Source organism: Cervus canadensis, chromosome 9 (assembly GCF_019320065.1).
Source record: "Cervus canadensis isolate Bull #8, Minnesota chromosome 9, ASM1932006v1, whole genome shotgun sequence".
Lineage (NCBI taxonomy): Eukaryota > Metazoa > Chordata > Mammalia > Artiodactyla > Cervidae > Cervus > Cervus canadensis.
This window is the reverse complement of record NC_057394.1, coordinates 78,986,999-79,004,500: the sequence shown is the minus strand read 5'-3', so window position 1 is coordinate 79,004,500 and position 17,502 is coordinate 78,986,999. Positions and strand designations below refer to the sequence as shown.

The window sequence follows — 17,502 nt, the reverse complement described above, 5'->3', positions numbered from 1 at the left end:
TGGAGTATAATTGCTTTACAATGTTGTGTTAGATTCTACTGTACAACAGTGTGAATCCGCTATATGTAGCCCCTCCCTCTAGAGCCTCCCTCCAAAACCCCCCTCCACCCGCTATGTCATCATGGAGCACCAGGCTGGGCATCCTGTACTATACAGCAGCTTCCGATTAGCTATCTGTTTTACACATGATAGCGGATCTGTGTCAGTACTGCTCTCTCAGTTCGTCCCACCCGCTCCTTACCCCCAACCCGTGCAGGCTTGTGAGCTGCAGGGGATGCTCGCATTATCCCTGATGCTGTGAGAAAGATTTCTTTCTTCCTTTCAGATAGCAGACAATCCCTGAGGTTTACAGCCTACAGTCCCGCAGATAAACAAGGGTCATATGCCACCCCCATTGTGAATGCTCATGTCCATTGCCAGGGTCTAAGGTACAAGGAAGGGGTCAAGGTATGCAACTTTGAGCACCCCTGCTGCTTTGAAATAAACACACTTGGAGCAGCGAGGTTGAGCAGGGTCTGGCAGAGCAGTTTGAGAAAGTGTGTTGGTCCTGTCTCCCAGTTGTACTTGCCGCCCTCCAACCCCAGCCTCCAGGAAGCATTCTCCCTCTCTACCTGCTCAAGCAGACTTAAGGATTCTCCTGGAACTGCCTGGCCCAGTGTCCACACTGTAGAGCAGATTGAGCCATAGGACAAGGGGGAAAGAAAGAAGGGGACGTGTTCCTTGCCCGTTCTAGATTTGTTGCATGTTTCTAGGGTGTGTTGGAATATTCACATAAGCCATTTGTGATTAGAAATGAAGGGAACAAACTTGTGAGTATTACAGCGTTATATTAATACTTGGGCAGGTAGATGAACAGGAGAAGATGCTCTAAATTCAAATGAGTGGGTCCTCAGTTGCCCTTCGCCTGCCAGGCAAGTGGCAGAGGTTGTGAAGCAGCCAGGTTATGAGATCATAGGCCGGATAGCCCCTGGAGAAGGAGAGAGGACATGCCTTGCAAGTGAATGTTGGAGCTCATTTAAAAAAAAAAAATGCTGTTCACTCCTCCAACAACAGTACAACCAAAGCCTTGTCTGACTCAGCCAGTTGAGTCAGACATATGGATACTATATATGGAGTCCTATATATGGATATTCTTCCTTTCCTGTATGTCAGAAAGGATCTGCTTTTATCTAGATTTGAAGCCTGTCTCTCTTTTCAGTTTCTTATTAATAAATGCAAGAATGTGATAACATTGGAAGTGTTTGGATCTCATCTAGTACTTTGTAGATGGAATATTAGTCTTCAATATGTTAGCTTGATAAAATGGGGAAATAGCTTGTCTCCCATGTTTGCCATTAAAGAGAATGGTTAGAGAGAATTTCACTTCAGAGATACACAGCATGAAAGAAGTACAAATAGCTGAACATCGTATGAAATGATGCGTAATGTCACTAGAGGTAAAGTAATAAGGAAATAAAATAGCAAGACTTTAAACCTGTCAACTTTAAAAATTGATGATGCCGTGGAAGCTTGGCCTGGTAGCTTAAGAGCATGGACTGTGGATTTACATTCCAGCTCTTCCTCATACTTTCAGAAGTTATTTAATGTCTCTCTGCCTTAGTTTCTTCATCTGTAAAAACAAGATAGCAAAATCTAGCCATAGGGTTGTTATATGGGTTCAGTGCAGCAAAGCACTGAAAATAGCACCTGGAAATGGTAAATGCTGTTCAAGTGTGGAAAATAAATTCCCAGTGTTGAGTGAACTTCATTTCTTAAAAAAGTGCTTTTGAATCCCTGCGGTTTGCCTGCTACTGTTGTGGACTCAAGAGGAGAGTGGTGAACAGAAGATGGGATGGTTGGGTGGGGCTTGCCTGCTCTCCTGGAGCTTATATAGGACAAGGGGAGGCTGATAATACACAGGCAAATAAGCATAAGAACCAGATCACCTTGGGTGGTGAGAAGTGTGTTCTGAAGAGAGTGTTCAGATGTCCAGTCTATACTTGGTGTCTTTGGCATTCTGTCTGTCTTAGCATTTTTGAATCCTCAGAAGTATTCCAATTCTATACAGAATCTTGTACGTGAATGTAAAAAACATACTAAAAGTAGCTTTATTTATAATTGCCACAATCTGGAAATAACCCAAATATTCCTCAACCGGGGAAGGTGTGAACAAACTGTGGTACATAGTGTGGAATTGTATTTAGCCATAGAAGGGAATGAACTCTGATAGACCCCAGGTCATGATGAATCTCAGATGCACTGTGCTTGGGAAAGAAGCCAGGCGTAGAGTCTGCACACTGTATAGTTACATTTAAATGACATTATGGAAAAGACGTAAGTGTGGGAACAGAAATCGGATCTTGGTTGCCAGGGGCTGGGTTAAGGGGAGGGTTGACTTGTAAACCGGGGGATTTTGGAGCCCGTGGAACTGTTCTGTATCTTGATTGTGATGGTGGTGGTCACAAGTTTGATTACATTTGCTGAAACTTGCAGAACAGTGCAGTAAAGAGGGTGCAATTTACCATAGATAAATTATGCTTTAATTAAAAATGAAAAAATTCCTAAGCAGAAAAATAGTGTTGCTTGTTCAAATGGCAAATAATCTGGTCATTGTGGTCATGAAGAATTTCGGAAGAGAGGAGATGGAACAGATAGATAGTAGGGAAATTGAGAGAGAGAAGGAAGATTGACACTTTTTTCTTGAGGGCAATTTGCATTTATTCAACAAGTAATTATGGAGGACCCATTATGTGCCAGGTCCTGGCATATAGTCTGGGCACAGACTGTGCCTGTAATAAAACAAAAAACCCTAATGGGGCTTCAAGTTGTGTATTAAGATGCAAATGTGCTTTCCTATTTACTCAATGAGGCTACCTTTAGGAATGTATTGTAAGGAAGTAAGGGGGGCATAAAGATATACATTCAGCAATTTTATGTGAAGAACTATTTTAAAAGACAAAAGCTGAAAACAACCTGAAGTCTGACAGTGGGAGATTGGCAGGGAAATTATGGTAAAAGTGACCATTAAAAATAATAAAGTTTTTATTACATGTATTTATGTGGAGAGGTGTCCATGATATGCAAAGTATACACCTGGAGTTAAAAAGCTGGTTCCCTGAGTGTTAAAAAAAAAATCTGGGGTTCTACACATTAATCTCTGTTTCTTATGGTGGGAGTAGGGGACTTTGGTATATTTTTTATTTTTTTACACAATGAAGTTCCATTTTAAAAAATAATGGGCAATGTAAGTATTTGAATTTTAGGAAAAATCATTCAAGACAAAAACAAAATAAATATTACACATAATAGGCAAAAATGAATACCCTGTATATTCTAGGTGATACTCTGTCCTGGAAGTAAGGATGTTTTTTTAACATGGAAAACAAATGCTTTCTATTGTCAAATGTGAAGGAGGCTTCTTTTGGAGAAACATGCAACATTTTTACTGGGGAGACCTAAAATATCAATTCATTTAATATTTTGATGAAATGTAAGATTGGTCTAGCCTTTGGAAAGCCAAGTTATCTCTTTTCCTGGCCCTTTATAAAATAGAGCAATTTGTGAATTGCATTCTTCACTCTTTTTACTCAAGGTAAAATAAAAATAAAATAGCCTCTGCTAGCTAAGAAGAAAAGGGATATTTTTCTGAACATAGTTCTGATTATGTTTTAGAATAAAATGTGATGTGGTACTCATATTATGGACATATATAAGGAGAGTAAAGCCAGCTGCAGAGAGTGGTTCTAGTTTTACATAATTTAGCATGCTTTCACAGAATTCAGCACCACGGATAGCTGCAGTGTCCTGGAACATAAGAGTTACCATCTACCAACCAGTGATTCAACTTTTAACCAAGCAATGAAACTGAATTTGTAAAGTTTATTCAATCAGCAGTACATCGAGTTTTAAACTACCTATACCTGTTGAGAATAAACATAGACAGCATTATGAAATAGGACCAAGAACCTGGCTATTCCTAAATAATTGCCATTGCAGAAAGCACAGATGAGTGATTACCACAAGACTCTCTAAAATAGCTAAATACATTAACTTGTATGTGAATGCTTGCAAGTCACTTCACATAAAACTATCCTATTAAATTATAGACCTCGATAGATGCTCAGTAAAAACGTCAAACTTTGGAAGTTGGGATTTTTACTTTTTTGCATCATTATTGTATTTACTGTTACATTTTGAGTTTACAGCCTTTATATTTTTCTGTATTCTTAAGTTTTTCTGAAAGATAATTTGTTGCATGGTAGGAATTTTAGCTGGAGCTTCTTTGGTGACTAAGTTTTATTGAGTCAGATGGAATTGCATTTATATTCAAAGGCACAGCCCTTGAATATTTATGTGAAAATTCACAACTGATAAAGCATTCCCTGGCAGACTTGGCAGTTCAGGAGGAAAAAACAGTATTTTTCATATCTCTTAAAACCCATGTTTCCATTTAATAACATAAAAGTCCCTCAAACTTTCTTTAGTTTTTAAATCTTCTATTTAAAATAAGTATGACAAATATAAATCAAGCATGATGATCAGAATGTGTTTTTCCATATAGTGTTAGTTGCTCAGTCACGTCTGACTCTTCGCGATGCCATGGACCATAGCCCACCAGGCTTCTCTGTCTTTAGAATTCTGCAGACAAGAATACCGAAGTGGGTTGCCGTTTCCTTCTCCAGGGGATCTTCCTGACCTAGAGATCGAATCTGGGTGTCTGCATTGTAGGCAGATTCTTTACCATCTGAACCACTAGGAAAGGCCTTGAGTATTCTGGAATAGCCCTCCTAGAGGGAAGGGAAGAGGGTGCCTTACTAGTTAACCAGTTGGGAAGGTGGGCTTTGTAATCTTCATCTTAAAAGTCTGAAAAAAAAATAATTAGGACCCATGCTGTATTGAAAGTGATTCATCATTTTGAGCTCAAGTTGGGAGGGGATAATCCCAAGTGCCAACTATGTACAGAAATGCTGTCCCAGACACTGTAGGGAATAGAGAGGTATCTGAGCTTTTAACCTACAACCTGGTGAGCTTGTAGTTTAATAAAGAAAATAAAACATACATAGCTATAATGAAACTGTAACTGTAGAAAAAGGCTCATCTAAGTATAATAAAAGAAGATGTGTGTGCTAAGTCACTCAGTTGTGTCTGACTGTTTGTGACCCCATGGACTGTAGCCTGCCAGGCTCCTCTGTCCATGGGATTCTCCAGGCAAGCGTACTGGAGTGGGTTGTCATGCCCTTCTCCAGGGGATCTTCTCAAGCTAGGAATTGAACCCAAATCTCTCACATCTCCTTCATTGGTGGGTGGGTTCTTTACCACTAGTGCCACTTGGGAAGCCCAATAACAGAAGATGTACATAAATATAATTTTAAAAATATAGCATGATAGTGCCTGAAGGAAAGATCTAGGGATTCAGGATGTGGAGAAGTAATATCAAGCTCCTTCTTCACCTTTTTTTGGGAAAGGGGAGAGAGGAGAAATCAGGAAAGACCTAATGAAAGAGGTGGCCTTTTGAGCTCAAAGGGTGGAGCTATGGGGTGCTCATGCTCAGTCGCTCAGCTCTGTCCAACCCTTTGCGACCCGATGGACTATAACCCACCAGACTCCTCTGTCCATGGAATATTCTAGGCAAGTATACTGGAGTGGGTTGCCATTTTCTTCTCCAGGGGGATCGTCCCAACCCTGGGATTGAACCCACGGCTATTACATTGGCAGATGGATTCTTTACCACGACACCACCTAGGAAGCAGGAAGCTATGGAATATGGAGGCCAGTTTTACTGGCAGGCACATTTCAAGTAGAAAAGTAAAGGGGATTAAAGCCTGGAAGCATACCTGGGCCCAGTGCTCATCAGACCTTGAATGTCAAGCTGGGAAATTTGGCCTTCGCCCGTCATTCAGATAGTGGTATGGTCACATTAGTGGAAGGCACAGAGATGGAGGGTCTGCTGAGGTCTTCTGTATCCAGGCATGCCTTCCTTGCTGTACTAGACAGAACAAACATGGTAACAGGAAACTGAAGTGCAAGATGGATAAAGAGATTGTATATGAGGACCTGGATCCTATCCATCTGCTTAATGATGCAGGAACATATATGCACTCAACTGAAAAGGCTCTAGATGAGTTGGTCAAGCCATCAGCAGAGATTGAGAGCCAGGGAGAGTCAGGAGAGCCAGAGACATGCCTGATGGTTAATGATGGACAAAGACAGTTTTATTTGTTGCCAGGGAAGAGGGTGCAGTGCTTACCAGACGTGTCAGTGAGCCTGATGCTGAGTCCGTGTTGGATTTTAGAAAGGACTGGTCACTTGTCACTCTCTAGCAATCACATTGTGGACTACAGCGTCTGATACTCTGGTTTCGGTTGTCACTGCCGAGAAGAATTTACTGATTTCCTCCTGCCAGCCTCCTCAGTTCAAACTCAAGAGGGCTGTTGGTTTCATGCTTATGATTCTGCCCTCAGAGAATTAGAGACGCTTACTTTGTGGGTTGGCTCACATTTGTGGAATTCTTGCTCTCTGTGACTTTCCCGACCCAGAGAGCATGAAGCTCTTTTAAACTGCTGTCTTATTGATTTACCTACATGCTTTTTGTATTTGTGCCAGAGGCACAAGGAAAACACCTTAAAAACCGAATAAAGAAAGAAATATGGATGTACTGAGACTCCCCTCTGTGTCAGGAAACTGATGCTGGGATCAGAGTGTCAGCACCCTGGTTAGGCTTGAGGCTGGACCTGGGGGTACCACTGGCCTTCTCGGGACCAGCCTGACCTAAGGAGCGGGAGGATAAGGACGTGAGTGCAAAGTGGACAGAACGGAAGTGCAGCACGGCAGGGAGGGGAAGGTGTACGCCTGTGCCCAGGTGTGCGTGTTTGTCTTATTTTATTCTATTTTTTATTTAAAAATTTCATTGGGTATAGTTAATTTACAGTATTGTGTTCATTTCAAGTGTACAGCAAAGCAATTCAGTTATACACATGCGTATATCTGTTCTTTTCTGATTCTTATCTGATTCTTTTCTCATATAGCAGTTATAGAATATTGAGCAGTGTTCCCTGTGTTGTACAGTTGGCCCTTGTTGGTTATCTATCTTGATTTAGTGTGTATGTTAATCATAGGTGTGTGTGTTTGGATAGGATTCTATGAACATGGGGAAAAAGAGTGGAAAGACCTAGGCCAGGATGTTACTGTATCCTGTGGTGGGGAGTAGGGAGAAGGGACAAATGAAGAAAATGACTGACAAAAATTTAGCTTACAGGAAATGATCTCATTAATGGAAAAAGTACATGCTGTGTGTAGATGCAAGCAAATGAAAGGAAAAGAACATTTATAGCAAGAATACTCTCGTGGGGGATGTGAGGCCTGAGAATGACCTAACACTGGGAGCATGTGGTATTGCTTTCTATACTGCTATGTTAAATTTGATGATGTCCACCAGGTTTCTCCGTTGTACAGTTGAAGTTTTCCTTTGTAAGAAATAAAGCAATCTGGAGGATGGTGCTCTAAGATTGTGTAAATATCCTGTTTCCCAACAGTTTTACACTCGGTGATTTTAGCAACCATTGGTGTCCCTCATCCAAGATAATTATTACTCTGGTGAATACAAAGTGGTGATTTTTCTAATTGTCTAATTTTTCTTGTATCAGTTGGTATTCTTCTGTGAAGAAGAACCTTCCTTTCTCCTCCGCCCTTTTTAATCAGTATCAGTATGAACTTGTGGATTTTTAAAATATGCACTTAAGGTTTAATGTGTATTTATAATCCATTTCTAACATTGATCATTTCGGTGTTACGTTCTCCTGTATTTGGCTAGCAGGAGCCCCTATCAGAAATGTTTTGGAGAAATAGTATCTTGATTGAGTGAATGAAGTAATGGTAGGAAAGTGATGAATAAATCTGTGTTTACCGAGATTTTCTACCTGTCAATCTAGTGTACTTTTCTTTTTATTTCTCTCTAGGCCTCATGGACTAATTGGCTCTCATTCAGCTGGAACCTAACAGATAAGTCATCCTTCTGTGTGTGAAGACAATGCTTGGTTTTAAAACTGCTCTGAACATGATGAAAGCAGGATCGCCCCGGTGACGCTGTCAAGGGGCAACGAGCAGCTTGAGAATTTCCTCTTCTCCAGGGAGCAGCTTGAAGGAGATCCCTTTCCATTAAGGAGGACTGCATGGCAGGCAGCCCTTACTGACGGCTGGAAAATGAGTGTTCCGGTGGCTCCTAAGAAGTCATGTTACAGTGAGTTACGGGACAGCAGAAACGGAGCAAAAAATAATAACGACCGAGTCCTGAGTCTGGGAGATGCCAATGCCAACCCCATCATGTTGGAAGTTGGCTCCTCTTCTGATGAGCCTGCCACGTGTGCTCTGCCAGAGGAAGTTGGAAATGCAAATTCGAGGGGACCAGAGAGTAGTCCCCGTGTCCCGAAGGAGTTTCACCCACTTCAGGGCTTTGCGAAGCCATCTCAGGCCGGCCCCACCGGTCTGAAGGATTTTAAATTCTCTCCGATGGCTCAGAGAGAGCGGAATGAAGAGCCCGAGATGGAGAGAGGCGCAGACCACCCCCAGGCCCTTCGGGGTCTCCAGGGGCCAGGTCTGCCGAGTCGGAGGACTGTCATGATGGGGGAGTCCAGCCTGGAAGTTCTGGCTAAGCGGGAGGCTGATGTCCCCCGGCCTGTCCCCAAGGATAAGTCGGCCAAGACCCTTGACAACGAGGAGCTGAGGAGGCATTCTTTGGAAAGAGCTAGCAGTTCTGCTGCAGCAGTGGAGGTGCTCACAAAGGAGTGGGCTGGGGGCCTGGCCTGGCCGCTTCCACAATCCACAGGGCTGGGGTCCCCAGAAGCCCCGCATCCGGTGCCCGGTGGAGGGGAGGGGCCGCCGAAGACGGGGACAGCCCCTTCTCCAGGGCCGCCTTGTCCTCCGGTGGACGGGACCTCAGAGGGAAAAGGCGCACGTCATCCTAAACCATCTACCTCAGTTACCATGGAGACTGTCCCCTTAGAGACCCAGCCAGAGAGGGGACGGGTACCCAAGGTCAGCGCCCAGAGCACAGTACCTTCTGCCCATCCAGAATGCGCTCTTGATTGCTCTCCAGCCTCGAAGGATGTCCCAAGGAGGCCAGAAGCACAAGCAGGTCCGGGGAAGGTGGAGCCCAAGACAGAGCTGAAACCTGTCCAGCCCGGGGCCATGCAGGAGCCCAAGTCCACCCAGGTGGGGGACCTGGGGTGTCATCAGGGGCATGGCATGTCACCTCTTGGGAGAAAGGAGCCAGCTGGGGAGACGCAGCCAGGAGCCTCGGCTGCTGGGTTGAGCAGCCTGGCACATGGTGTTCCCCACCCCCCGGGCACGGGAAGAGACAGAGGTGAGCCGGAGAAGGGAGGTGAGGACGGGTCTCTCCGAACCACCCCCAAACCGAGCCCCGGTTCCTCACGAGCTGCAGATCAGCAACCCACGGCCAGAAGTTTGCCAAGCACAGCTCGGAAGCTGGATGAAACGGTGCCCAATGGCATGTCACCAGGGGATGGTCACATAGCTTTTGTTCCTGGAGATTCGACTGACAGCAGGCCCTCTGGTGCCAGTGATGAGAGAGGTGTCCTGAGAGATGGGAACAATGTCAACACTATGGTTTTTGACTCAGATTCCTCCATTGGAGAGAGAGAAACTGGGGTCCCTAAGCCCCCTGCCCCTCCAAGCAGCCGCTCAGAAGCCGAGGAAGGCCAAGAGGTCTCTCTATCTGTTGCAGAGACCAGGAACCATCTAGAACCTGCAGTGAAGACTGAAAGCCCCTCCCCAGCGAGGGCAGATGTCCTTCTTGGTGTCCCCGCGTCCCTCTACCCAGAGACAACTGTGAATGTGGCCCGCCAGCCCCCGCCACCCAGCAGCCGCTTTCAGGACTTGGGCGCGTCGAGTGTAGATGTGGGGTCCCCCCCGGCCGCCCTGCCTCCCCCTGATAGCACCGGGTTGTCACACACCTCCCCCAAAGTGCCTGCCAAGAACGCCTGCCCTGGGCGTCTCCCCCGTCCAGAGGACACACCCGCCTCACTGGAGGGGACGGTGGGCCCTCCAGTTGAAAAGAGGGAAGAGCAGGCGGACCCCAGGCCCGTTGTGATGCCCAAGCCCAAGCACGTGAGGCCCAAGATCATCACCTACATCCGGAGGAGCCCGCAGGCCCTCGGCCAGGTGGACGCGTCGCTGGTTCCCGTGGGGCTCCCTTATGCTCCGCCCGCGTGCAGCGTGGCTCTCCCCAAAGAGGACAAGGCGGCAGGTGGTGACCTGAAGCCGGCTGCTGGCCTCTACGAGAAGTTCAAGCCGGACCTACAGAGGCCCCGGGTGTTCAGCTCTGGACTAGTGGTATCGGGGATCAAGCCCCCAGGACATCCCTTCAGTCCAATGAGTGAGAAGTTTTTGCAGGAGGTAAGAGAATGTCATTGTGAACATTCTAAAGTTCGTGAGGTATTTTCAATGAATCGTGAAAGCAGAGTGTCCTCTCTTAGCAAATTAGACGCTGATGGATGCATTTGTACAGAAAGGGGTGTTGTGAACTAGAGCAGATTGCAGGCAAATGAATGGTTTCCAATGGAAGAGTTTGATGATCAGAATGAGATGGATCTAACTTCTAAAGGGATTCTTTTAAATTCTGCCTGACATAGTACATAAAAGTTAGAAAAGCATTTAAATTGGCTTCCATATTGAAATTGTTCTTGTTGTTGTTCAGTCACTCAGTCGTGTCCGACTGCAACCCCATGGCCTGCAGCACACCAGGGTTTCCTTGTCCGTCACCATCTCCTGGAGTTTGCTCAAACTCATGTTCATTGAGTTGGCGATGCCATCCAACCATCTCATCCTCTGTCGCCCTCTTCTCCTCCTGCCTTCAGTCTTTCCTAGCATCAGGGTCTTTTCCAATGAGTTGGCTCTTTTCATCAGGTGGCCAAAGTATTGGAGTTTTAGCTTCAGCATCAGTCCTTCCAATGAATATTCAGTGTTGATTTCCTTTGTTGTTGTTCAGTCGCTTAGTCATGTCCGATTCTTTGCGACCCCAGGGACTGCAGCATGCCAGTCCTCTCTCTCCTTCACTGTGTCCTGGAGTTTGTCCAAACTCATTCACTGAGTCAGTGATTTCCTTTAGGATTGACTAGTTTGGTCTCCTTGCTGATAAGTGAGCACAATTCTATAAAGTAGTGGGGGAAGAAACCCCATATTGTTCAAATTGCTCAGACTTGAACCTCTGAAGGAGAATATTTCCCTATGGGAGACTTTCGTGTTTGTATACAGTACAGTGAGTAGAAAGTAACATGTTAGACATGGGCTCTGTTTTAAGTCAAAACAGTAATTACAGCTAGCATTATTTGAGTGCCTGCTATGCACTGGACCTCATAGCATCACATTTTCATCTTTGCTCATCTTTGCTAATCCTTGCTGTGATTCTCTTGGAGGGCGGGATTGTGGTGCTCTCATCATTGTCCAGATGAGGAAGCAGATTTGGAGAGCTTTGAGTTCCTCATCTAAAGTCACAAAACAAGGGCAGCGCTGAGCTGGCCACCCGGGTCCTCACTCTGCCTCCCCTCTCAGTACCACGGGGCTGGGGCCAGTCATTCTCCCAGAGCTCAGAGAGCAGGTTTTCTCTGGACTCAAACCTCATGACAGCCAGCGAGCAATTGAGAGGAAAGTGAGACCAGGTCAGTGTTCTCCCTGACATTCTCCAGGTCTGCCCAGGCCGCTGTGGACGCGGGCCGGAGCTGGTAGGATGGCTCAGCTGTTAGGATGCCCTCCGTCTGGCTTCTTCCTTTCCTGACCGCCTCTCCTTCGTTACCGCTCCCTCTGCTGCCTCAGGGCCTTTGCACTTCCCTCTGCTCAGAATATTCTTCTCTCAGATACCTGAAAGACTCTCTCCTTCACATTCTGTAGTTCTCTGTTCAAAATACCACTTCATTACGTTTTTCATTTAAGGAAGTGTAGGTGGCGCCGTGGTGAAGAATCCGCCTGCCGCTGCAGGAGATGCAGGAGACTAGGATTTGATCCCTGGGTTAGAAAGATCTCCTAGAGAAGGAAATGGCTACCCACTCCAGTATTCTTGCCAGGAAAACTCCAAGGACAGAGGACCCTTGTGGGCTGCAGTCCATGGGGTGGCAAAGAGTTGGACATGACTGAGCACGCTTCATTTAGTTCTTCAAATAAAGTAATTGTGTGCCACCTTCTCCCCCCAAAACGATACCCCACATTTTTCTCTGAGAAACACATCTGTGAGAAAAACTGTATTTGGAGATGAAGACAAGAATCCTTTTACTGTTCTTTCTCTCTGACCCGCCTTATCGTTTCTTGTGTATATTTTCTATCTTTGTTGCTTCTGCTCCATCCATAAAATATAGAGTAATTTCTATATTAGATGTATATTCCTCCCTGCTCTCCCCGCCCCACCCACCCACAGATATTCTGTAGTCTTAACCCTGTGGAAGCCATCCCAAGTCTTCAGGAATTGGCTTGAGTGTTTATGAAGCTTCAGTAGCTCTGAGGGGTTGGGAGAGACCCCATTAGCACGGGGACAGAAGTGCCGCTGGGCACCAGCCCCTCTGTCCGAGGACCGTTTTCTGCCATAATCAGAGAATCTAGGGCCCAGACCCTTTCTTCAGGCTACAGTAAGAACCTGTTTGCTTGTGTGCCTGAAATGATTTTAGAAATTTGAAATCACAAGGATTCTTTAGTTTGCTTTTAAATTATTTCTCTAAAAGTACTGCATTGGAGAAGGAGGGGGAAAAAATCTCCATTTGAGGTTAATCTCTCTGTGTCTATGACTGTGCAGTGACACCTGCTGTGTTTTGTCAATAAAGATGAAAGAAAAGAGTGTGAAGCTTTTTTGTAGACGCTCTTGTTTTATTAAAAATGCACAGATTAGGCATCTAAGGAATACTTCTTGTTATCTTACCAGAGACAAGTTACCCAACAAAATGATAGGCACCGAAGTTCCTATAATCGTTAAGGTCGTTTTTGAATGATGGCATGATGAATTTTAACCCATGAAACCTATCCAGTTTGAAAAAATGGAATAATTACTGAGATAAGACATTGCAATCTGAAAAACCCAACAGATGTAGGTTAGAAATAATAATGTCTTCATGAGAGCACCTGCTGAAAGACATGAGCAATGACACCAAACATTTAGACACTAAAATTTAAAAATAGAGGGAAGATGAGTATAATTGAAATGCCAAAGATTGATAGTGAGAGAGTAAGTAGAAATAGTAAAAATTTTATCAGAGAGCAGATGTAGAATATTCTTTCATAGGAATATAATTTGCTGGAGCCTGAGTTCCATCTATCGACTATAGCAATCATACATATTTTACAATGTGATTATGATAAAACTTTAAAGGCCTCATCTTTTGTTTCAATAATATCAATTTAAAGAGAACTTTTATCTATTTCAACATTAAAAGAATATTAAATTAAGGGTTTATCTCTTCAACAGCCTGGATCACAGCTTTATAGCCCCTATTAAAGAATGTTGTTAAATGCCTGTGATTCCTGAATAGATAGGGGTTTGACTTGTAAAATGTATTGTGATTTAGAGTATACTTAATTAACACGTATGTCTTTTCATAAAGGAAGTAAGATTATTTTTCGGTGACTTATGTTCTTCATTTCTAGCATGAGGAAACACTGATACTATGAACAGGCTTTGTGAGTACAGAATTGCGTGTATAAAAAGTAGCCATATGATTGCATATATGTAAGGTAGCCATCCATTGTGTTCTAATCCAAACTGTTAACCACAGGAAATAGTAACATGATAACATGATGTTATGTTATTGGATTCAGGAAAGAATGAAACATGATTCCTTAATTTAATAGATGTTTGTTGATTTCAGCTCTGTGCTAGACATTGTTCTAGGTGCTATGAATTCAACAGTCAACAAGACTCTGCCCCAAAACTTCCATTCTAGCGAAACTTGCTCAAACATTCCTGGAGGCACCACCATACTAGGGAAGACAATCAGAGGTAATTCAGTCTCTCATTTTTAATTATATCAACAGAATATAGAGGCCTGAAAACACATCTTTCCATTAACTTCTCTATTCTTCCATTAAATAACCTTTCCTCCCTCATTAACAATGCATAGTTTATTTCCTAAGTAGCCTAATAAAGACTTAACCTAAATTGATAAAGTTCATCAACCTATTGTAAGACAAGGTCACCAGAAAAACTGTGCTTTTCTCCTTAGGAATAATGAAACTTTCATAATTCCATGAACATTTGCTAAATTCTTGCCTTGCATCATTGACATTATTTATAGATTGACTACTACTTGCACAAATTCCAATGATTTCATAACGATAAAATTTTAAAATCTTGTGGAGGGAGTTCTTGTTTCTCCCAGTGGAGTGTAGATTCATAGAGTATTAGAACCAGCATAGACCGAAGGGATCATCCCGTTGCGGTCAACTTAGAGATGAAGACCCTGGGCCCAGAGAAGGTAAGTGATGGGTGATGGAACAGCTCAGTGATGCCAGAGTGGTCGTTGTTGGAGCCTTGGTCATAGGACGAGGTTCAGTGCTCACCCTGTGATGTGTGGTTTTCTGATTGAGCTTCTGGTCATTTATCCTAGGTTGCAGAACGCCCTGGAAAAGAAGAATTTTGTTCTCCTCCCTATGCTCATTACGAAGTTCCCCCAACTTTCTATCGATCGGCCATGCTCCTTAAGCCCCAGCTGGGATTGGGTGCGATGTCACGTTTACCGTCTGCCAAGAGCAGGATCCTGATTGCGAGTCAGAGGTCTTCAGCGGGCGCCATCCACCCACCGGGAACCATAGCCACAGCTGCCAGTCTCTACAGTTCCGACCCTGCAGGTAACCAATGCAGCAGGGACTGCTTTTCCTGCTGTGCTTTAAAATAGTGAGCGAATAAAATGAGGGTAGTTGTCTAAAGTAGGAATGCCTTTCCTTCTTTAGAAGGGCCTTTCCCCATTCTTCTGTTTGATTGTAGATATGGACACTTGTCAAGACTCCTCTATCTACCACTGTCTTCCTCTGCATCACCCGTAAAATGACGGCCCTTGTAATCACCACTTTACAGCTTTTAGTTTCTCCCTTCCCTGATATATCTTATGGACCAGGGTTCAAAAAATTGTTTCTGTAAAGGGCTACATAGTATTAATAAATATTTTAGGCTCTCTGGGCCATAATGATCTGTGTTGTAAGTACTTAGCATGAAAGTAGCCAGAGACAGTATGTGCATGCATGGGTGCAACTGTGTTTCGACACAGCTTAATTTGCACAAACAGATACAGGCACACCTTGGAGATGCTGTGGGTTCAGTTCTAGTATTTGCTTCACGCAGTAAAGTGAGTTTTGAGGTGTTTTTTTTTTGTTGTTGTTTCTCAGTGCACCTAAAAATTATGTTCCTGCTGTGTGTGCGCGGTCTCTCAATCATGTCCAACTCTTTGTGAACCCATGGACTGTAGCCCACCAGGCTCGTCTGTCCATGGGATTTTCCAGGCAAGAGTATTGGAGTGGGTAGGGTAGCCATTCCCTCCTCCAGGGGATCTTCCTGACCCAGGAATTGAATTCATGTCTCCTGTTTCTCCTCCATTGCAGACAGATTCTTTACCCACTGAGCCATCTGGAAAGCACTGGAGTCTATTAAATGTGCAATAACATTATGTATTAAAAAGCAGTGTATCTACCTTAATCAAGAGCTGTTTATTTATCAAACATATGAACCATCATCTGAGCCTTCAACAAGTCGTGCTAATAACATCAAATATGACTGATCACGGATCAGCATAACAAGCATAATAGTAATTTAAAAGTTTGAAATATTGTGAGAGTTACCAAAATGTGACATAGAAACATGAAGTGAGCAAATGCTGGTTGGAAAATGGTGCTGGTAGAGTCCTCGAGGGGGGTTGCCACAAACTTTTGATTTATTAAAAAGTGCACCATTTGTGAAGTGAAGTAAAATGAGGTATGTCTGTAGGGGACTGGATTTGGCCTCCGGAGAGAGACCTTCCTGCAGGACAGCAGTGACGGTGTCATTCCTTTCAGCTTTTACACATCTTCAGCAACCCATTTTTGCCCACAGAATGGCCCTGCCACCTGCCCCAGCCCTGTCCTGTTCTGCACTGGCTGGACCATGCCCCCCCCACCGCCCCCCCCCACCCCGATGTTCTCTGCTCTTCTCTTTCTGTCTTTCTGTCCCTTCTTCTGCTCATGTCATTTCCTCTCGGTTTTACTTTGTTGTCCTATCTTATTACGGAAATAATACATACCTGTTGTAAAAAATTTTGAATATAGAAAAGTATAAAGAAGAAAGTCACTGTACTTACATTTTTAACATCCAGCCAGAGTTAATATTATGGAAATTTTTCTTCCCACATGTTTCTTTCCGTGCGTGCTTTAATAGTTGAATTAATACTGAATTTTTATTTTTCCTTCTAATATGATATTGTAGGCATTTCCTATGCTGTCAGTGTTTTACAAATATTTTAATGGCAGCATGAGATTCTGTTTTGTTCACTTATTTATTGTTTTAACAAATTCTGGGTGGTTATTATGTGCTAACAGTTGTAAATCGAGGGCTGCAACAGTGAGCAGAGAACACCTGCCTTTGTGCAACTTAGTCTAATGGATGCAGTAGACAGTAAAAAAGCACAAAGATAAATGCATCATTAGAGATTGTGATAAGTGTTAGGAAAGTGAGAAGCATAGTGCTTTGAGAAACTGCAACCATAAGATCGTTGTATGAATGGGACAAAGGTGGTTCTGGGTGGCCTCTTGGAGGAGGTAGAAGAATGGGTGGGGAATAGAAGCAGTATTTACTTATGCAAATTGGGCTTTGCTCATTCTGCACTGTCTTCCATAATGTTGCAATTTGAATCTTTGAATTTATTTGTTTTCTTTCATATTTTTCTCTTAGATTATCTGAAGTGTAGTTATTGCATAAATGCATATTCCAAACATTTTTTAAGGCTGACTTATTTTCTGGAAAACGTGTAATAATTATTTTCATACTGTTGTTGAAAGTGCTTCTCAATGCCACACTGTTGCCAGTGTTGAGTATTACCATTACAGTGATTATCACTACTACTGGTATTATTATTGTATTTCTTTTAAAAAATGTTATATTTTACTTGACTGCATCGGGTCTTAATTGTGGCATGCAAACTCTTAGTTGCAGCCTGTGGGATTTCTGACCAGGGATCATACCCAGGCCCCTTGCATTGAGAGCGTGGAGTCTTAGCCACTGGACCACCAGGGAAGTTCCTGCAATTCTTTTATTATTAGTGGAAGGAAACATTTTTTAATCTGTTTGTCATTTTGTTAGTTGTCATTTACTCAGGTGATTACTGGTCGTCATAGTGGTTAGTTGTTTTCTTGGCAAGCACTGCTATAAAAATCAGATTTTTTTTACCGGTTCCCATGATACGTGTGTATTATGATGGATCTACCTGCTGTTACAGGACTGCTCAGGTTAATTATGTGTTCAGTCTCTCATCCAACAATTAGTGCTGCGGAGCTGTTACATGTCAGTCT

General features: G+C 43.6%; 1 protein-coding gene across 4 annotated transcripts in view; it reads left to right on the top strand.

Moving 5' to 3' along the window:
* Positions 1–17,502, top strand: part of MTUS2 (microtubule associated scaffold protein 2) — a 371,881-nt gene that overhangs the window by 112,675 nt on the left and 241,704 nt on the right. For 3 of the 4 annotated variants that reach the window (XM_043477534.1, XM_043477531.1, XM_043477533.1), the window contains 2 exons: positions 7,935–10,389; positions 14,577–14,817. In XM_043477534.1, coding sequence (XP_043333469.1) covers positions 8,179–10,389; positions 14,577–14,817 — 2,452 coding nt within the window. In that variant the 5' untranslated portion in view covers positions 7,935–8,178. Of the gene's footprint in view, positions 1–7,907; positions 10,390–14,576; positions 14,818–17,502 lie in introns of those variants that run through there. The other variant, XM_043477532.1, reaches the window with a different exon arrangement.